We start from the raw sequence: 21,881 nt of genomic DNA, 5'->3' as shown, positions 1-21,881 counted from the left end.
TCGAACTCAGAAATCTGCCTGTCTCTGCCTCCCAAGTGCTGGGATTAAAGGCGAGTGCCACCACCGCCCGGCCTCTCTTTACTTTTTAAGGTTTTTTGTTTTTTTTTTCTCTGCCATTGATTATGTTAAATTTAGTATCTAGTGGTACCTCAGTCATCTTCAGATGCTCAGGGGCCCCAAAAGGTTTCATGCTTCCCTAGAAATATTGGCAAAGCCTCCTTTAGAAAGGGTTTTGTGAAATGTTTTTGAAGAGAAAGATGTTTTATTCTGTGTACATTAATCATGATTTTCTTCTGTTTCCTTTGGCCTGCCCGTGCTGAGCAGACTTGCGAGTAGAGGGCTTGTTTAGAGTACCAGGCAACAGTGTCCGACAGCAGCTTTTGAGGGATGCTCTCAATAATGGGACCGATATTGACTTGGATTCAGGAGAGTTTCACTCAAATGATGTTGCCACGCTGCTGAAGATGTTTCTAGGGGAGTTACCAGAGCCCCTGCTGACTCATAAACATTTTCATGTGCACCTCAAAATTGCTGGTGAGTATAAAGAAAGAGATTAAAATATGTTTTTCAATTTAGTGATGTGCTTTGTGATGTCCTGTTGCTTGTTACTCTCTCTCTCTCTTTTTTTTTTAAAGATTTATTTAATGTATATGAGTATTCTGTAGCTGTCTTCAGAGCACCAGAAAAGGGTATCAAATTCTATTACAGGGTGGTTGTAAGCCACCATGTGGTTGCTGGGAATTGAACTCAGGACCTCTGGAAGAGCAGTCAGTGCTCTTAACTGACTGAGCCATCTCTCCAGTCCGTGCTTCTTACTCTCTAAAGTGCTCTGATGTTGGCTCAGGCGTCAGGATCCTACTGGCCTCCTTACAGATCTGTCAGTTAAGTTTGAGTTGATCAGTTGTCATCTTCTTTCTCTTCATTGTTCCCCCTTTTAAACATTTTTTAAAATTATATTTATTTTGTATGTTCTGTGCACATTGACATAGCATGCATATGGAGGTCAGTGGACAATTTATAGGAGTCAGTTCTCTCTCTACCATGTTTGGTGTAGTATCAGACATATCCATTGGACTTCCTGGTGACTTCCTGTTCTTGAGAACGTATGACCGGAGGCACAGTTGGAGAGGAGCTGCTTGGAGTCATCCTGTGCATGGCTCCCTCTGACTTACCCTTTAGCCACAGCGTAAGTGAGTAGGGAAGAGCAGAGGGCTGACATCATCAGAGGTGCCCATGGACCTGATTTTCCTTCTTTTGGGTATTGCTGGGACTTAACTGTAACTAACATTTTGAGGCACACATATTTTCCAAAGTGGTTACACTAGGGCTGGAGAGATGGCTCAGTGGTTAAGAGGACCCCGGTTCAATTCCCAGCACCTACTTTGTGCTTCACAACTGTTTGTAACTCCAGTTTCAGGGGATCTGATACTCTCAGTGGGCAGTGCACACACGTGTTGCACACATACATGGAAGCAAAAGACCCAAACAAACTTAAAAAAAGATCCAAAGTGGTTACACCATTTAGTGCTCTCACCAATAGTAGAAGGCTTCATGCTCTCCATGCCAGCATTTGTATTGCCAATGCTTTTATTCAGGTTATCCTAGTCAGCGTGACTATTTTATTGATATTTTATTGATAGTCGACATCCAGCATACTCAACTTTACTGACCACTCTTAGGACATCTATTCTTTCCTCTCCATTCTCTCTTCCCCTTTTCTTTAAATTGACAGGCCTTGTTAAATTACCTATGCTGGCCTCAAACTCACAATCCTACCTTTGCCTCCTAAGTAGTTAGAACCATACATAGGTGTCTGTCACCCTGCCTGGTTTGTGTATACTATTTTCTTTGATGTCTATTTAGTTTGTTTGTTTTCTTTTTTTTTTTCTTTTTTGTTTTCAGATAAGGTGACTCAGGCTGCCTCTTATCCTCCTTGATGCTAGGTACACAGCCTGTGTATTACCACACCTAACTGTCTACTTAAAGCTTTCCCACATTTTAAAATTAATTGGGTTGTCTTTAGTTGTTGAATTAAATTGACATTACTTCTTATGTTTTGCTTTGGCTTTCTTGTGATGCCAGGGCTTATGCTTCGGGTTCATAGTCACACAGGAAGTACCTTGCAAAGCCCATTAGTTGCCTATTTTATTTTATTATTTTTTAATAGTGTTGGTATTTTAATCTAGGCCCTTCCTAAGGTATTAGCAGTTTTGAATTTGCTTTATGATTGATTTTTTTATTCTTTCTCTTTCTTTGGTGGGAGTGAGGGGAAAATAATAATCAAAATAGCATTGACTTTTTTGGGCTGGTTTATTCCTTCCTTTCCAATAATATTTTGTTTTGTTTTCAAGATCTGATGCAGTTTGATGATAAAGGAAATAAGACCAACATACCAGACAAGGAGCGGCAGATTGAGGCCCTGCAGCTGCTCTTCCTAATCCTCCCTCCAGCCAATCGGAACTTGCTGAAGTTACTGCTTGATCTCCTGTATCAAACGGCAAAGAAGCAAGACAAGAATAAGATGTCCGCCCATAACCTTGCTCTTATGTTTGCACCCCATGTCCTGTGGCCCAAAAATGTTAGTATTGAGGGGAAGATCTTTAGGGCTTGATTTTCTGGCTGGGCTCCCCCTGTGGGTGCACACTGGTGAGGTTATCCAAGGGCCAGCCTTCATTATGAGGTTAGGAGTTTAGGAGTTATCAAAACTGAGGGGCCTGGCTCCTGGAACCTCTCTGTAAGTCAGGCTCTACTAATCCTGCTGGGACCCGTTCTGGACGCCATCCCTGTAGCTGCTAAAGAAGCCAGACAAGGTGACTCCACTCTCAATAAGAATGCTCCTTGGTAAATTCAATTGATTTTTAATAATTGAAGGATTAATGCAAATTAATTTTTAAAGGTTTGGAATAGATCAGTGTGATCCTGTGGGATAATGTTCCAAGCCAACAGAGCAGTCTAACCTGTGCTAACAGTTTTACTCCCATACAGTGAGTCTTCTTCATAAAAGAGGCAAGAGAAACAGGACAAGGGATCATTGCAGTTTGACTGTGTTGTGGAACGATGTCAGCTCTAGTAGCATTAATGGACAGTTCTGTGGATGAACTTCCCATTCTCCACAGAGCCAGGGCCCTTGACTGCCTTTCTGCTATCTGTGGTTTGAATCCTAGGCTTAGGTGTCTATGAGCAGAAGTAGGAAGTGAAGAAAGCTCAAGGATTTCCTGGTCATTTTAGGGACACATGTCTGTGCTTTTATGTCATTTTAAGTGGAAACCTGCTAGCCCAAAGCCTTTCAGTGACATGCACTGGTGAGCACTTCCCAGTTCTTAATGCCCTTTGTTTGGTCTCTTTCCACTGACTAGGTCACTGCAAATGACCTTCAGGAGAATATCACAAAGTTAAACACAGGGATGGCTTTTATGATCAAACACTCTCAGAAACTTTTTAAGGTAGGTAAGGGATGACTTTTGGTTGGTAATAGGACCAGGAAGATGGGCAGGGCAGGACCCTGGAGGAGAGGGAGGCACTGTGTGGGATTGTAGGGCAGAATGGATGGTGGGGAGGGCTAGACATAGAAATAGAATGAGTCTCTCTGTTTCTAATTTTTTAGGGTTTTTTTTTTTTTTTTTTTTTTTTTTTTTTTTTTTTTTTTTTTACCTTTTATGACTTTTTTTTTTTTTACCTTTTATGTCTTCAAATTTCTCCACAGAGTAACATGTGGTAGCATTTCCTTTCTGAAGGCTGCATAGTAGTTTTCTGTGTGTACACTCTACATACTGCTAATCTATTCATATGTGAATAAATGTTCAGACTGTGTCTATGGTTAAACTGTTGTAATGCTGTTGTGAACATGGATGTGCAAACATTCCTTACAGCCCTGCCTTTATTCTTTTTGGTATATTCCTAGATTATATGGTAATACTTTTTAAATGTTCCCAAGAAACTGCCACACTGTTGTTGTCTGCAGCACCTGTACTGTTTTCCGTATCTCCTAATAGTAGAGTGGGATCCATGTCCTTACCATTCCTCCTTCTGTCTGATGGTTATTTTCTCATGGTTGTCATCCTAATGGGGGCAGGATGAGTCTCACTGTGGTTCTGATGTCTGCAGAGATGAGTGATGTAGAACATATTTTCATGTGTCTTGGTTATGTGCTATTACTGTGACAGGACACAATGGCCAAGGAAACTTGTTTATTTTGTTTTATTTGTTTGAGACAGGGTCTCTCTAAATAGCCCTGGCTATTGTAAAACTCATTATGTAGACCAGGCTAGCCTTGAACTCACAGAGATCCACTTGCCTCTGCCTACCAAATACTGGGATTGAAGGTGTGCACTACCAAACATGGCTAACCAAGGCAACTTATAAAAGAAGAATTTTAATTGAGGCTTACAGTTGTAGAAAGTTAGAGCCCAGGATGCCAGAGCAGAGGGGTGGCAGCAGGGATAGCTGAGCGATCAGGAGGCAGAGACTCTGGGAACCGTCTGTATTTTTATTTTGGCTTGTGAGTGCCTCATGCTACCTTTGTTTTTAAAACAGTAGCAGCTACAGCGGTGCCTTCCTACAGTTTCCTATCAGATCTGTAGAGGTGTCTATTTGGTCAAATATGGTATTTTTGGAAAGTGTTTGGTTTTTCAGAGTAATCTACCCATAATGTTATGATTCTCTTTCTGTGGCCTGAAAGATTTTTAGGTCCTAATAGCCACTGAGCCCTGGTTTCCTTTTCTGTCGTGCCCAGGCTCCTGCTTATATTCGGGAATGCGCCAGGTTGTACTATTTGGGCTCCAGAACTCACGTGTCGAAGGTAAGAACAGGAAACTGGTCTCTAAACAAGGGAAGAATTCAGACTAGTGAAGTTTTAAAACAAAGTATAACATTATCCTTAAGCTAGTGCTTTTAGTGTTAGCGCCCCGATTTATCTAGTCATGTGTTTCAGCAGGGACACAGACTGAGAAGGGAGTTGTTGAGACAACAATGCCCCATGTAGCATATGCTCACTTGCTTTCAGATCCTCACCGGCGGACGATGTCCTCCACATGTGTGTCATGCACAGATTATATGGTAAAGGTTTCATAAAACCTGTATGTATTTTATTAGCCCATGATCTAAGCAACATTCATTATAGTAACAAAAGTTCAGTCCTATGTAACTTATCCTTTTTTAAAATTTTAATTTAATTAAAATAATTATTTTATGTGTATGTGTGTGTGACTGAGTGTTTTAAGTTCACCACTTGTGTGCAGTAGCCTATGGAAGTCAGAAGGTGCTGTTGGATCCTCCAGAGCCGGAGTTGAAGCAGCTATATGAGTCACCACCATATGTGCCCAGGGCTGCACAAAGAAACCCTGTCTCAAACCCATTCCCCAAAATGTTTATTTTTATTTAAGTGTATATATGTGAGTATGGGCGTGTACGTGTGAGTACAGGTGCCAACAGAGGCCAGATATCCACCCATATCCAGCCCTAGATAATTAATTCTTATTCAAGTTTGTTGGTGTGATTAAACTGTCAAATAGTTAAGATATTTGAGCCCATGGGCAGGAGAGGTGGCTCAATTGTTAAGAGCTTACTGGATAGCAAAAAGTATTGCTTGAAATTAAAAAGTGTTTTGAAAATGGAACTCAAACAGCTACAATTGTCTATGGCAATATTCTTTGGTGTTTTGAGACAGGGTATCACTATGTAGCTCTGGTTGTCCTGGGACTAATTCTGTAAACCAAACTGTCCCTAGACTCATAAAGAGTCTAGGGACAGATCATGGAAGTCTAGGCAGATCATGGAAGTGGACCATTCAGAACCCTTTATTAATAGATTTTTGTTCATCTGGTAATTGTATTCTCATTTTCATTGTTCCCGGATGTAGTAGTATGTCATATTTCCACTCTTCCTTCTTTTGATCAGAGTAATTGTGGGAATCAAACAAAATCAGAAACATGTATTAATTGACTTTTTATACATTTTCCTTTAGGATGATCTTGATCTGACAACCTCATGTCATGCCATGTCCTTCCAGCTGGCAAGATCTCAGAAACAGAACAGGGTAGATTCTTATTCCCAGCAGGAGGAGACCCAGCAACACACAGAAGAGGCACTGAGAGAGCTCTTCCAACATGTTCATAACTTGCCAGACTCAGCAAAGAAGAAACAACTTATCAGACAGGTGCTGGATGCAGGGACGTAGCTGGGCACTAGGAGTCACTGGAGAGCACCACTCAGGACCACATTTAAGTTTCACTGTCTTTTGGAACAAGCTTTGGATAGTCTATGGAACTGCAGTGTATTCCTGTCCTGGAGAGAGGTGGAGGAGGGCTTGGCTCTCTGCAGTTAACTCTGCTTAGACACTCTGCTTAGAACAACTATAACTCTAGCCACTTAACAAAATCTCTCCAAGGTTTGTTTGGAGAGAACCAGTAGATCCAGTGTATTCCAGAACTTAAGTGCTGTATATTTTCCAGGGATATAATTTCTGAATTTCAGTTTCCAGCTTTGTGAAACCATATAGTAACATGCATATGTCATGCTTGTATAGGAGGAGAGGATGCGCAGAACAGAAGAGGCAGCTCTTCCTAATGGAGTTGTTTGTGGTTAGAAAATAGCCTAAAGCAGGGTCCAAGTGTATTAAACAGGAATTCTGGTGTCTGTGATTGCTTGTTTTGGGGTTTGGAGGTAAGATTAGATCTTTCATTTGCCATTTTGAGGACTCAGTGTGATTTGAGTGGGTTCTTACTAGTTGGGAGTCTCTCGGGAGATTTGTCTCAGTCCTTTTGATTTGTAGCTGTACAGGCAAGGCCTGTGTGTCACTCATCACTTCCTGTGCAGACTCATGGGTTATTGTGCTTGGCACACAGGTGTAGAAATTTCTGTCCTTGACTAAGTGGCCCTGTGGGAGGTCTGACATTAAGGCATCAGCATGAGCAGGGTAAAGCAGTGTACTTCATGACCAGGAGCCATAGTACCCCTTGGAGGGCATTCCCCCAGTGAACTAAGGCCTCCAATAGGCCCTTCCATCTCTTAGTAGTGCAGTAGGATAGACCACCCCCCAATCACCACCCCGGCTTTGGAGGACATTGTAGATTGAACTGCAGCAGACAGCTCTTCATTTCTTATTCAGGTTGTACCTTCTTTGGGAAAAGATTGCCTTTATTTTGGTGTGTGTGTGTGTGTGTGTGTGTGTGTGTGTGTGTATGTGTGTGTGTGTGTGTCTAGCATAAGGCAAGATAAAAAAAAGTGTCAGACACTGTTGGGAACTGAGCTGTTTCCAGCAATGGACAAAGTCCCCTACAAGTGTTTTGTCATGATCATAGAGATGGTTTAGGAGTGGCAGAAGTCAAGTGTGTGTCAGACATTTGTAATCCCAGCAGTAGACAAGCAGAGCTCTGAGTTCAGGTAGTCTGCTCTATAATGAGTTCTAGGACGATCAGAGCTACCCAATGAGACCTTGTCACAAAACCACACACACACACACACACACACACACACACACACACACACACACACACACAGAGAGAGAGAGAGAGAGAGAGAGAGAGAGAGAGAGAGAACGAGAACAAATAAGAGCACTGGTCAAAGACTATACAGTGCCTGCTCCCCCCTCCCCCCTGCTTTTTTTATCAACTGGAGCTGTCTTTGTATACAAAGAGCTGACAGCATTCAATGTTTCCATTCAGTCCCTTTCCCTTCCTAGCAGTGTTGTGAGCTCTAGTTAGAGAGCTTCAGTGCCTGAGGGGCCTCTGGCTGAGGAGCTCGGGGAGGCAGCTCAGAGGGCTTGTATTACATTCATGCACCCTAGGCTGGATTCCTGACACCTCATAAACTGGGTATGGCCATCTAGGTTTATAATGTCAGGACTTGGAAGATGGAGGCAGGAAGATTAGGAGTTAAAGGTCATTCTTGGCCATATAGAGAGTTGAGGCCAGCCTGTGCTACATGAGACTCTATCTTAAAATAAATCCTGGCATATAGTTTGTTAAGTTGAGGACTATTGTGGCTTATGCTACTAACGCTCTGCTTCCCAGGTACTTGATGCAAAAATAATTCTGGTTTCCTAGCAGACCTTAGACAAGCCCAACCACTCGGATCGTGGTTTCCTCTCTGTAAGGCAGGGATAGGGATCCCTTAGTCAGAGAATCTGAGTCTCGGGACTTCTCCGAGTAATTGAGTACTTTTTGTTTTTTAATGTCCCCTCTGCTTTTGTGATTGCCCTGTCAGTCTATCCCATACATCAGCAGAGTCTTTGACTTTCTGAGTATCTACACTCTTGTATTATTTGTCCTAAACTGCCATTTCTTGATGGCACAATATTAATACAGTGTTCTCTGTATTTTTTTGTAGTTCCATAAGCAGTCTTTGACTCAAACGCCAGGGAGAGAACCTTCTACTCCCAGGGTCCAGAAGAGAGCCCGCTCACGCTCCTTCAGTGGGCTTATCAAGGTAAGCCTGTGCTCCTGCTGCCCACATCAGTTCTCAGGAAATTGACATCTTATTTTCTTGTGCATGAACAACTTAATTCTGTTCCTTGGAGTCCTAGAAAGAGTTAATTGGTAAGGGGACAGAGTTTGGAAAAGGCCTTCATTTTTTTTTCTTTTTTAATTAAAGATTTATTTTATGTATATGAGTACACCATTGCTGTCTTCAGACACCAGAAGAGGTCATCAGATCTCATTACAGATGGTTGTAACTCATCTGTTGTGAGTGTGAAAGCAGCACTGGTCTTCTCTCCTCCCCATGTCTGAGGACAGCAGTTTCTCTTGCTTCCTGCTTTACTATACAGGCTGCTCTCTGAGGCTTGCTACATCTGTGGAGAAGTGAGTAAGCTGAGGACGGGGGATGTTGTTGGACATTGGACTTTCTAATGCCCCAGTAGATTTTGGTGTCTTTTATTTTTGGTGAATTTAATATTTTCACTGTTGTTTCTTTCCATGTTTCAAAATGTCTAGAAATCTTGTTTTTAGAGCAAATTGAAAATATGTTTCTGTGTTGTTGTTGCTGCTGACACTAAGTGTGCAGACTGCTGAACATTAGTGCAGTTAGTGAGAGCTGCCATCAGGTGGCAGTAGGTCACAGGGTTCACATTTCTTTCTTTTTATTCTCTCATACATTACATCCCTACCTCCATTTTCCCTCCTTCTATCCTCCCAGTCTCTTCCCCCAACTTCCCACCTCCCCTCCTCCCCAGATACAGGACAGCAGGTTTCTCAAGGATATCCACTGAACATGGCATAACATGTTAAAATAAGACCTGGCACCTCCTTCATATCAAGGCTGGATGAGGCAACCAAGTAGGAGCAAAAGGGTCCCAAACAGGCAAAAGAGTCAGAGACTCCACCGATTCCACTATTAGGGGTCCTGCAAGAACACCAAGCTACACAACCACAGAGTGTACACAGAAGACCAAGCTCAGACCATGTAGGGTCTGTTTGTTGCTTCAGTCTTCATGAGCCCCTATGAGCCTTGCTTAGTTGATTCTGTGGCCTGTATTCTCAAACCCTCAGATTCTACAATCCTTCCTTCGTTTCTGCAGGGCTCCCTGACTCTACCTAATTGATGTTTTGCTGTGAGTCTTTGCATCTGTTTCTGTCAGTTGCTGGATGAAGTCTCTCTGATGTCAGTTAGGGTATGCACCAGTCTATGAGTATAGCAGAATATTGTTAGGAATCATTTCATTGCTTTTTTTTTTTTTTTTTTTTTTTTTTTTTGGTGCTATCCTGGGTTTCTGGGCTGCCCTGCCTCTGGTTCCTAGTTAGCCAGGTAGTATCAGGCGTGGGCTCCCTCTTGTGGCTTGGGCCTCAAGTTTATTTCAATGCCTAAACTATGGCAAGCTAATCCAGAGAGGTTAACTCTATTCTGAGTTCTATTTTTATTTTAGAAATTGTTTTAACACTGGGCAGTGGTGGTGCACGCCTTTAATCCCAGCACTTGGGAGGCAGAGGCAGGTGGATTTAAGAACCAAAAAAAAAAAAAAAAAAAAAAAGAAGAAGAAGAAATTGTTTTAACATTATTAAAATATGTAAGTCTACAAATATTAAGGATCCTTTTGACTAAAAATTTAAAGTTATTTTGCACAATTTTTAATTTTCTCCCCTTTATGCTGAAGTCATTAGCAGTTGCAATTTCATTTAGCTTTAATTTTGATCTGTTTGTTTGTTTGAGCCATGGTTTCTCTGTGTAGCCTTGGCTATCCTAGAACTTGCTCTGTAGACCAGACTGGCCTTGAACTCACAGATATCCACCTGCTTCTGCCTCCCAGAGTGTTGGGATTAAAGGCATTGCACCACCACTACCTGGCAATTTTGATCTTTTTTCTACTTTGTAGAGGTCTGGAATCCAGTCTCTATCCTCACGAATGGGGCTAGTGGCCTTTGGGACATGGTGCTTGCAGAAGTGTTTGGTTTGCTATCCACAGTGGAATAAACAAGTGCCTTGAGGAGCAGGAGAGGATATTTGTAAGTCATGTATCTGGTTAGGAGACAATGTCTGGAAGACAGAAGGAATTTATGTGGCTCAATAGTGCTCAGAATCCAAGCTCATTATAAAACAGGAAGTAACCTGAATAGACAGTTTTCTCAAGACCAAGAAAAAGACAGAGAGGTGTTCATCATTACTCATCATTAGGAACCCATAGCACCATGTCACCTCACACCCTCTGATGACTCTATCCACAAACCAGAAAACCCTATACACTACTGCTGGGAATATAAAATGGCAAAGCTGTTGGGGAAAACAGTATGACCATCTCTCAGAAAATCAACAATAGAATTACTTTATGTCCCACCAATTTCCATTCTGTGTATATGCCAACGAATTGAAAGCAGGGTCTCACGGTGAAAGGAAAAGTATTGGCTCAGGTCCCCAAGACCAAGTTCTCAGCATAAAGGAGATTTATTTACCCCAGAGGGACTGAAGACAGGGAATAAGAGGCAAAGATGGGAGATAGAGGATGAAGGAGAAGGGGAATGGAACAAGGGAAGGAGGAAGGACATTTGTCTTGGGGGACAAAGGACTACTGCCTCTAGATAGAGAGGAGACGGACATGGCACGTAGGAAGATGGTGGTTCATAGAGGGAAAATGGGAAACCCTGTATGAGGACGAGGCGTTTAATTTTAATTGGGCATCTTAATTAGGTGAGAAAAGGGGGCTTTTGATTGTTTCAATACTTTGATAGCTGGACCTTGGTAGTCAGCCTCAAGGGGAAGAAGTGACCAAGTAAGGAAACAGACCTTAGTGACTAGTTTTAGGAATGTGATCTAATGGTTTTAACAAGGCAAAGGGGATGAGAGAGAAGGGCAAGGCCTGCTAGAGCCATGCTTACCTGCTCGGGCTGCCTAGAGGCTCCTCACAGCAAGTTATCTGAAGGGTGTCCATGGAAGCATTATTTACAGTGAGCAGTCTAAAGGTTGAAGGAGTCTAGCTGCCCGTTGAAGGATTGCATACGAGAAGTGTTGCGAGAGAGGAGGATTTCCTATCCTTAAAAAGGAAGGAAAGTCTAACATACTCCTCATCACAGCGGGCCCTGAAGAACATGCTAAATTCAATCTAAAGTCAGTCACAAAGGTAAATGTCGTACAGTTCTGCTCATTTGAGGAACTAAAGTGGTTAAAGTCACTAGTGATGAGCAGTGGCCAGGTGTACGGAGGGAATGCGGAGGGAATGGGGAGGGCATCATCTCTTGTTTAGGAGGAGCAGTGGATGGGTGAGCTGCTTCAGTGATGACTCTGGCACTTTAGCAAAGCCACTGAAGTGGATACTGAAGTGGATAAGGTGCTAAGCATGATTGTAATTGCTTTTTTTTTTTTTTTTTTTGAGACAGGATCTCTGTTTCTTTTTAATTGTTCTTGGATGCGTGTGGTTCTCTGTTGTGCTTTGAGGTGGATTGGCAGGTAGTGCTTGAAATGTAGGTTGCTGTTTGTTTGGCTATCACTCACCTCTTCACTAAGGGGATACCTAGAACTTCAGAAGTTATAAGGATAGAACATTTTACAATGGTATATTTTTCTTTTTTTATGTCACTATCAGCTGAACACAGGGCCTCATAAATGTGAGCAGGCACTCTGCCATCAAGCCACATTCCAAGCCCAGAACAGCTCCAAACACAGATGCTGTAAGAGCAAACTTATAAAAGCATAGGGGCAAGGCAGTTTCATTGTAAATGGGATGTTTGCACTGATAGAGGATATAGGCCCTTCGCTCAGTAGCTCTGCAGTGAAGTAGTTCAGTACTGTTTTTATTTGTTAGTGGTTCTGGGGCTTTGTGCATGCCAGGTCTAACTCAGAATGCCCTTTTGAAAATTTGCTGGAAGCCGGGCAGTGGTGGTGCACGCCTTTAATCCCAGCACTTCGGAGGCAGAGGCAGGCGGATTTCTGAGTTCGAGGCCAGCCTGGTCTACTGAGTGAGTTCCAGGACAGCCAGGGCTACACAGAGAAACCAAAAAAAAAAAAAAAAAAAAAAAAAAAAAAGAAAAGAAAAATTTGCTGGAAGCTTTATAGTTAATCACCACGATTTCTGGCATTCCCAGTTCAGCATTCTCAAGTGATTCCTGCCTCCTGAAGGGGGGATATACAGGCCTTATTTTTCTAGCATTTTTGTGTGTGTGTTTTAGCTATTTGGCTTCTTTTAAAAAAATCTATTTGATTTTTAGGTCTTTTAAAAATTAAAACTTTTGGGAGGTAGAGACATGGCTCAGCAGTTTTTATATAGAGGACCAGAGTTTAGTTCCCAGCACCCATATTTGGCATCTTACAATGGCCTGTAACTTCAGTCCAGGGGATCTGATGCTGCTGTCCTCTGTAGGTACCTATACTCATATTCTTTCTCTCTCTTTTCTCTCTCTCTCTTTTCTCTCTCTCTCTTTTCTCTCTCTCTCTCTCTCTCTCTCTCTCTCTCTCTCACACACACACACACACACACACACACACATGTGCATACACACACACACTAAATAAAAAAAAAATCTTAAAAAAGAAACCTTTAGAGATTTGCTTTCCCCCAGTTTTACAGAGGGTGTCTTACAGTGGGTCCTGCATTGACCTCTTGTTTGGGAAGATGGTTTTCTTCTAGAGTGTGTCATGTAAATACCTGGCCCTGCTGTTGTTAGTTATAATGCAGAGGTTAATGCTTTAGGTCTTTAGTTCTGCTTAATTTTTTTGGTGTTTTATTTTTGACAGTGTTCTTGTTTCAGACTTATTCTGCAGGGAAAGGGAGGCTTCTCTAAGATGGAGCCATCACTGTCCTCTGCTGCAGCGGCTCACATCATCATCTGGCTCTTCAGAAGGCCTTGTAGTCATGCTCTGTGTGTCTGTGGTCATGTGACCATCCTGGGAAGGCCTGGGGCCTTTTGTAGCTGTATTAGGAACTCTTAGTTTCTGCACATTTATTAGTCCTGTGTGAGGAAGGACAGAGAAACAGAATCCCAGAGGAGACCCAGTCTGTGGTTCCCTTAGTGAGGAGGAGAAGGACCCTTAACAGCTGGCAGAGAAACCACACCCATTCTTCCTGTTGCGAGCCGAGCTGCCCCACACTTGGGGGCCAGAAATGTTGAGAACTGCTCTACCCCACGTTTGGGGTCCAAAATGTCTCAGACTGCTCTATCAATGTTGGAACCCGCACTGCCAAAAGCCTTGGGGGCTAAACTGTTAAAGCTCCCACTGCCCCAAGCTGCTCCAGTCTGCCGGTCAGGGTTCAGCAAGAGAGAGAGTGAGGATGGACTCGAAGAATGGAGACCAGACAGAGTGTGATTCAATCCTGTTTATTCTTCAGTCTCTCTTCTCTCCAAGTCCCAAGTCTTGAGTTCCTAGTCCCTAGTGCCTCCAAGTTCCAAGTTCTTTCTCCAAGTGCTAAGTGCCTAATGTCTAATCCAAGTTCTTTCTCCAAGTGCCTGCTACCTAATGCCTAATAACTAACTCCAAGTTGTACTCCAAGTTGTACTCTCTAACCTAATTCCTAGTTCCAAGTTGTACTTCTGAGTGCCTAATAATCTGTTGCTTTCTTCTGTCTGCCTCTCGCCTTTTATATGTCTCACTTTTAAGCCACGCCTCTAAGCCACACCTTTAAGTCATGCCCTTAGGCTTTGTCTCTAAATCTGATCTCTAAGTCACGCCCTTAAGTCACACACCTTTAAGTCTCACACATCCAAGGGAAGACCCTGGGTATCTAAAACAAGATGTTATCAGAGTGTGCTCAGCTGTTGCAGGCTGATGTAATCAAGTCTCTTTTCAAGGTATACGGCTCAAGATGGCTGCAAGGATGATAGCCGCCTTCTGTCGGCTCCCCACATCTTCCAAAAAAGCCCAACCCTCAAGAGTGATGGGGATCCTTCCTGCTCACAGATGTACTGTTTTTATTAGCTAATATTAGGTAGTTTAAATCACCCAGAGAAACAGTCATTCTTGGTGTTTGCTATATGCCTTCTCCTCCCTTACATGACATGGTTTCAGTCTATACAGAAGTTATCAGGATGCTGCTGAGTTTTTTTTTTTTTTTTTTTTTCCTAACTGAGGAAGTCATAGTTTTGAAAGCCAGACACCTACAAAATAATAAATGCTCTTAAAAAATATTTTCTGTTCCTAAATCAGCGCAAAGTCCTGGGCAGTCAGATGACTTCAGAAAAGAAAAACAGTTCTCCTGCTCCAGAGTCTGTGGCCATGGGGGAACTGAAGAAAGCCAGCAAAGAAAATACGAACTTGGTAAGAGCATACATTTGTCTGTCTGTCTGTCTGGGAAGGAGGCCGACAGACCGGCACTTGCTCTGCTCTGATTGTCTGGGTCAGTCAGCAGTGCTCATAGCCCTTTCAGTAGGTTTACACAGACCATCCAGCATGTTTTGAGTTCAGGAAAGATGAAGCATGTGGATTGGTTTGCTTCTGTTGCTGTGATAAACACTGGGCACAACTCAGGAAGGAAAGGGTTTATTTCCTTACAGCTTACAGTTCCTTATGGAGGGAAGTCATTGTGAAGCGGAGGCCTGGAGAGCACTGCTTACTGACGTGCTCCCCACGACTCTAAGCTTGGGTTTGTTTGTTTTTGTGTTGTAGAACCTAAGGCTGTCTGCCCGGGAGGCACCCTTACAGTGCCTGTGTCCTCCCGAATCAGTCTTTAATCAAGACTATGCCCTACACGCTTGCCTGCAGGCCAGGCTGATGGAGACATTATCTCAATTGAGGGTCCCTCTCCCCAGATGACTCTAGCCAGCAAAGCTAGTTACAAGTACAGCCCGATAGCTGTCAACAAATGCTGCAGAAATGTCATAGGGCAGGTTAGCATTTAAGCCAGCCCTCCCTGGCTCTGTATTACCTGTGGACAGTCCTTCAAAGTATGCTAGGTTACTGCATTAAGCTGCCCATAGCCAGTTAGCATGGAGGCATGACCTCTGTCAGTAAAGGAACACTTACGTCTGACCATCTAAGCCACCATACAGTTTTCTCGTTGCAGTTCTTCTCTGGCTCTCCAGCTGTCACAGTGACACCAATGAGATTGAAATGGTCTGAGGCGAAGAAAGAGGGAAGAAAAGGTACTCATTGGAGCCACTTCTGCCCTGAACTGCCCGGGCTTCTATCCTGTGTCTTGGTCAGCAGTTTTCCCATTTGCGATGTCCAAGGTGGTATACTTGTAGTCATGGAGATTTGGATGCTTATTAGTCTACTTAGCACTGCCTTCAGGTGCCGAGAGACAGAGTTCCAAACACTCACTGACTCCTGCTGTGGACAGACAGAACCCACCACATATCAACTGTCTTAAGAACAATGTTAAACAAGATGGCACAGGTACAAATGTGAGCCTGAGAAAGTCCATGCTGAGAAGACACTCAGGAAAGTCATGTTTCTCTTCTCTGCAGGCTTGAGTAGTCGTAGAAGACGCTGGGGATCATGTCTGCATAGTTTTGAAGCTATTTAGTTCAGAGGATTGTTATCATGGGTTGTTCTGAGCTTTTCTGTTAAAAAGCCGCTGTGAGCAGCCGTGGGTCCGCTCAACTGAAATCCCAGCTCTCAGGAGGGACGGACGGCAGGAGGGTCTCTGCAAGTTCAGTTGCTATTCTGTGTGTCCGCAGTGGAAAGGGCTCATGTAGACGTGCAGCTCAGTGGTAGAGCACACTTGTGTGGCCTTGGGTCCCTCCCAGGGACAGCAAGGTCATTGTGATGAGTCTGTCTTCTCTTCCAGAAAATTAGGCTATCGTGTGGTTTCTTTCTTTTTACTTTGATGAATGATCACACTCCCTTCTCTTCCTGCTTTCGTTTGCACAGAGTTGTGCTATTGCAGCAAGCCCGGTATGTGAGTTATTCCTATCCAAAGGTTTCTTTTTAAATGTTTTTTAAAAAACACTTTTGAAAATTTCTTTTTAAACGCAAAGTATGAGGTTTATTTATTTTTTGAAGAATATCTGTTTTGTATTGTTAGACTTTTGTTACATTCATCTTTAAAGAGAAGCAGAAAATCATGTCTCTCCGTTTTGTCAACTCTGCTTGGAAAGAAAGAAGCAGATTTCTTCAGGAGAGTAGAGGCTTGCTGCAGTGCAACACCTTCTGGTGGATGAGGATGGCATCCTGTCTGTGTCAGAACACCCCTCCTCCACCTGTCCTGTCCTGAGGACATGCCGCTCTTGTCTTCCTCTTCCGTCTTTCCTGTTTTACTCTGGGTTTGTGTCTGCCAGTCCCTCCCTCCCTCCCTCCCTCCTTTCCTTCCTCCCTGCCTGCCTCCCTCCCTCTCTTCTGTTTACTTTTATTTTTGTGGTGATGGGGATTGATTCAGTACTTCACAAAGGCTCTAGATTGAGCTACACTCTGAGGCAGACCCCTCCTTTCTTAAAAAGGCTTTGTTAACTTCCTTTCTTTTTTGAGACATGAATTCTCTCAGGTTTTCAGATTGGCATTAAGCTTTCAGTCTTTTCACTTTTGCCTCCTGAGTAGCTGAGGTTTTAGGCATTGTGTGGGATTGCCATAGCTGGCTTGTTTCTGGCTGATGGAGTTTAAGTTCACTACTCTTCTCTCCTGTATTTCACCCTCTCAGCACCTTGTTCTGCCTCCACAGATCACTCCCAAATGGCACCTTCAGCTCTGAACTCTCTAGCCTCCAGGCATGCAGCTCAGAGCCTGGCTGCCTCTCTTACAGGACAGTGGATGGACTCCTGGCTATTCTCAACACTGATGTTGAAAATACTCTCAGGAGAAGATAGTGCAGTGTCCCGTCACCATCAGTAGCATGGTGGAGACATATGCTCAGCACAGGCTCCTTAGAATTCTCTGTGTGGAGCTGTCCTGTACATTATATAATGTCTAGCAGCTTTGACCCAGCAGATGCCACTAGCATCCTTCCCTCAATTGTGACATCTGAGAGTTCCTCCAGGTGTACCAGTGTCCCTGGAGGATTCAGGGCAAAATCACCTGAGATGAGAACACATGACGGAGCACCTCCTCATCAAGGGGCATTATTTTCAGCAGTCAGATCTTCCTAATTCTTTAAAGTCTGGCTGGCCCCCCCTTCCCCCCGCACCCTGAAGCCTTGTCTGCCTAACACAGCCAGACAATAAGTTTCTGTTGAACTCTTGTCAACACTACTGAAGTCTGGACCTTGACTATGATTTATGTTATTTACTTCATCTGTGTTGTTGTTTCCCTGCATCTGGTTCTAGGAGGCAAAGCAAGATGTCCTGGTTAGGAACAAATCATATCAGTGTTCCAGTACTTGCCTAGCATATGCAGTGCCCTGGGTTCAGTCCCTAGTCCCGCCAACACACATTTGCACACCCACCACCCACCTACAACCCTAGTCCCTCCAACACACACTTGCACACCCACCCACCTACATCCCTTTTGCTTTCTCTTTGTTAGCGGCTTGGTTTTAGTAAAGGGTAGTGCTGCTAACAGCACGAGCTCTCTATTCCCTTAAGCTTGGGTCAGTTCTCCATTTTAGTGTGCAGTAGCTGCTGGGCCAGGTGAACTTCTGTGGGCTACACATTCCAAATCTGTGACGTGACAGCATACTACCTCCCGTGTAGGATAGATGAGAAAATATACACAAGGACCTGGGGTAACAAAGTGGAGACTGTTACGGACAGTAAGAAGAGTTAACAAAACAGTGTAGATGATGTTTATTTGGTAGAGGGTCACACTCTCAAATTATTTAATCATAAATTTGGAGAGAACACTAAGTGTAGATTCTGTAGCTTTTAGGTGGGTATTTAAAAAAAAAAAGAATGTTTTAAAGCATGTCTAATTGTCTTGTTTCTCTTTTAACCTAGGATTCTTTTGAAGGCTCTACTTACTTCTGCTCTTCACAGTGAAGTTTCTCTTCGGTGGGACAAGTGTTATTTCTGTTTTCAGTGAAATTTGGACTTGCAGCTTGCTTGCTGCATTTTGACTTGTGAAAGCCAACTCAAACCCTGACACGACTAATACCTCTAACCCACTCACTGGATGTCTCTGACACTGTGCCTCTGAGCAAGTGCTACACTCTGTGTTTGTTTTTAATGTCAGGAAGCCACTAGCTGCCTGAGCAGCTTACACAGTGCAGCAGGTAGGCAGGGCCAGCTGCTCTTACTCAATGTGCTCAGGTCAGTTCTGTTTCTTCAAATAGAAGATTTTGTGTTTAATTGCTAGTAATATTTTTTAAAAGTACTGTAGGTCTTAGTGGATTGTTATTATTATTAACTGGTATTTGAGGCTTTCCTCTGTGTTGTTAGTATTGAGTAACTGCTTGGTTATTTACTTGTTTTAAAAGCCATTATTTTGATGGATAATTAAGCAAATTACAAGTTAAATTCCTTTGACCCATTTTTATTTTGAGCTTGAGAAATCTCTTTATTTTTGTGTTCAAAGAATTTACAGCTTTCCTAGACAATCTATTATTCTTGTGTCTAATATAGAGGATTTGACCTGCCAATGAGAAAGAGTTCAGTACAGTGTATTTAACAGATCTCAGTTACTAAGCTGCACCCCATACCTCTGTCTTCCCCTTATGATGTGAGATGGCTGTGCGGTTGTTACCTTGCTTCCTTCATTATCATCCTTTCACCTAGAACCTGGCTGGTGCCACTGCAACACTCTGTGCTTGGTTACTGTCACTTGGCAAATGTTGTTTGTGATGTGCTTCATAGAGCTTGCTGCAGTGTGCATATAGTGGAAACTGAAGTTGGCCCAGGAGGGGCTGGTTGGCTTCGGTAGGATCCTGTCACGATCCTGTCACAGGTTCCTAGGGATCAAATGTGCTGCTCACCTGTCTCCTGAGAGCAGCTTGGAATCAGGAAAGGCATGTGTGACAGTCTCTGCAGGGTCCTTTCCACAGGAAGCACTTGTGGTGTGTCCCTGCTCATCTCCTTGTCCGGATGGGTACAGGAAGTGATGAAGTATGTTGAGCCACTGTCTAGTGAGCCGCAGGTGGCAGTTGAAGATGTCGAGGTGTGGGCCTGGATCTGTGGAAATGTGCAACCATGCTCACCCTCCTGTGGGGAACCAGCTACCCAGCAAAATACGGTTCCAGGCTGATGATAGACAGTTGAACAGTGTCATTGCTAAGATGAAGGCTGAAGTTATCTGTCTGTCTGTCTGTCTGCCCTCTCTCCATACTACACTGTCTTGTTGTCCTCACAGCCATGCTGAAGGAGAATGTGATATTTGCCCTTCTAGCTGGATAATTTGGGAGCATGGAGGTATGCAATCTATAATGACTTTTAAGTTTCTTTCTCTAAAGCAGTTGTAGGTCATCCTTAAGGGTCTTTATTAGCAAATTCATTTGTCTAGGTTTTTGACTCTTTCTGGTGGTGTTGTTACTAAGAAAAAGGTTCTTTTCTTTTTAAAATAAATTTCTCGTGCCAGGTATATAGTGAGGTCAAACAGAAATCCCTTTTGTAATAGCAAATCAGAGACGCTGTCCTCAGCATGGAGCTTGCTTTCAGTGTTCCACCATGCTGTAATGTAGCACTATGCAGAGCTAGCCAAGCAGTGCCTTGACGCATCCAGGAGCTCTATACTCTGAGCGAGCGAGAGAGAAAGAGAGAGAGAGAGAGTGGGACTGAGGAGGCGAGTGTGGGCAAATGGAAGCAATGCCCAGGGGTGGTCTGGTCGAGGGTGGTGAGAGAGGAGTGCCCTGTGCATGTGCTCTCTCTAGCTGGCCTCTTGGGCAGTTAGTTACCACCTGTATTTGGGAATGTATATTTTATTTATTTATTGGATAGTCATTACTTGCTTTAAGGGTATTTTAGGTCATTTTTTTCTTATAGAAGCTGTGATCCAGTGCAGAATAAACTTGAGGAAAAGCATAACCTTCCGTGTCTTGTAATATGTGGCTGTTCTAACCTGTGGTATCTTCTGGGAAACTCAGACAAAAGCTCCACCACTGTCACAGAAGGTGACAGGTGTTGCTGTTGTGTTGCCCTTCTGACAAGGAGTACAGTTGCTGTTTTTGAGCCAGTATTTAACAAATGTTTTTAACCTTTTGTTTGAGACAGAGGTTTTTCTGTGTAGCCCTGACTGTCCTGAAACTCACTCTGTAGACCAGGCTGGCCTTGAATTCAGAGTTTTCCTGTCTCTGCCTCCCCAGAGTTGGGATTAAAGACATGAGTGGCCACTGTCCAGCTGACCTGTGTCTTAAAGGATGTTTATTGTATTTATTTTCCATGTTGGAGCAATCTCTTTGACAGAACCTTTCTTTTCTTTCTGGGGTTGTCATAGGCTTTGATGATGTGTCAAAGTGTCGAGTGGTTATTGTTGCCAGAGGGTCCCAAGTCTGAAGAGACAGCTATCTGCACTAGGTAAATGGATAGAGGCTGTGGGCCATTTCTCTGACATTTCACAGAAGTGGATTTTCTCACTGAGATCAGTGATCAGGTGTGAACCCGTCCCCACCTGTCCTCCTGCCCACATTCCTCATCACACATGCACTGTGTAGGGAACAGTTGGGAGGCAGCATTGCTTGTACCTGAGTGCCAGAACATTGTAGAAGTACAGCTGATGGGTCCCGAGGGAGCCCACAGTTGTCCATTCACACAGAACGTGCTATACTCTGAAGGTCCTCCTAGAGTCAGGATTGCTGAAAAAGCACCCTGGAGATGAGGCAGCACAAGATGCTGACTGACAGGCTGTGCACTGAGGTCTGTTCTCTGTGACATCGTTTTCCCCTGGAGACAGCATCATTCCTGCTCTCCTACACCCCGGAGTCTGTAGTCTGAAGTGAGTGAGGATCCAGAGCTAAACCAACAGGAGTGTCCTAGAATTTGGAGAGGATGTGACTTCCTAAGATGGAGCTTTTGAGTGACCTTAGTGCCTGGCAGCCTGAGGGCAGACTCCCGGGGAACGTGAGAGCTGTGTGCAGTTGATGGAGGTAGGCCAGTGAGGAGATGGAAGAGAAATAATAGCTTGAGTGCTTTGTCACCATGGAAACTGGAGTTCGTGAGGCCATAGCCCGTGCTGAAGAGCTTTTGAGCATGCCCCTGACATGCTTGGTCCAGTGTGCTTTAGAGAAGGAGTTCTCTCACCTAAGGCCTTTCAGCAAGGCTCACTCGCTCACTCACTCGACCCCCAAAAGGTTTCTTAGGAGAAGGTTGTACCTATTTGTTATTTTTTATTATTTTGCATATATATATATATATATATGTAATTGTAAAGAAACAATATTGTTTTTTATATTCATGTAATACTCTGAAATTAAATTTTTTCTGTTTCATATTTGTGGTTTCTGACTGGTCTCTTGGCTCATGTTGCTTTGAAGAGAGGTAGTGTCTTGTCCTAAGGAATGTGACACTCTGCCAAGGGCTCTTCACTGGTTTATTGTCTAATGGGGGAGGGTATGTGGGTGGGTTCAGGATGAGTGGGACTTTGACTGATGGAAATTTAGATGAGATAGCACTCCCTTCCTTCCTTCCTTTCTTTCTTTCTTTCTTTCTTTCTTTCTTTCTTTCTTTCTT

At 43.5% G+C, this 21,881-nt stretch overlaps 1 protein-coding gene across 2 annotated transcripts in view; it reads left to right on the top strand.

Moving 5' to 3' along the window:
* Arhgap19 (Rho GTPase activating protein 19) overlaps window positions 1–21,642 on the top strand; it is a 38,260-nt gene extending 16,618 nt beyond the window's left edge. Inside the window, exons 4-12 of one of the 2 annotated variants that reach the window (XM_034504206.2) lie at window positions 325–534; window positions 2,352–2,578; window positions 3,357–3,443; window positions 4,733–4,798; window positions 5,963–6,154; window positions 8,326–8,424; window positions 14,563–14,673; window positions 15,419–15,497; window positions 18,222–21,642. In XM_034504206.2, coding sequence (XP_034360097.1) covers window positions 325–534; window positions 2,352–2,578; window positions 3,357–3,443; window positions 4,733–4,798; window positions 5,963–6,154; window positions 8,326–8,424; window positions 14,563–14,673; window positions 15,419–15,497; window positions 18,222–18,232 — 1,082 coding nt within the window. In that variant the 3' untranslated portion in view covers window positions 18,233–21,642. The remainder of the gene's footprint in view (window positions 1–324; window positions 535–2,351; window positions 2,579–3,356; window positions 3,444–4,732; window positions 4,799–5,962; window positions 6,155–8,325; window positions 8,425–14,562; window positions 14,674–15,418; window positions 15,498–18,221) is intronic. The other variant, XM_076921156.1, reaches the window with a different exon arrangement.
* The last annotated feature ends 239 nt before the right edge of the window (window positions 21,643–21,881 follow it).

This window comes from Arvicanthis niloticus, chromosome 1 (genome assembly GCF_011762505.2).
Source record: "Arvicanthis niloticus isolate mArvNil1 chromosome 1, mArvNil1.pat.X, whole genome shotgun sequence".
In the NCBI taxonomy this organism is placed as follows: Eukaryota; Metazoa; Chordata; class Mammalia; order Rodentia; family Muridae; genus Arvicanthis; species Arvicanthis niloticus.
Note: the sequence above shows the minus strand (reverse complement) of the source record. Positions and strands in the feature narration are given on the sequence as shown.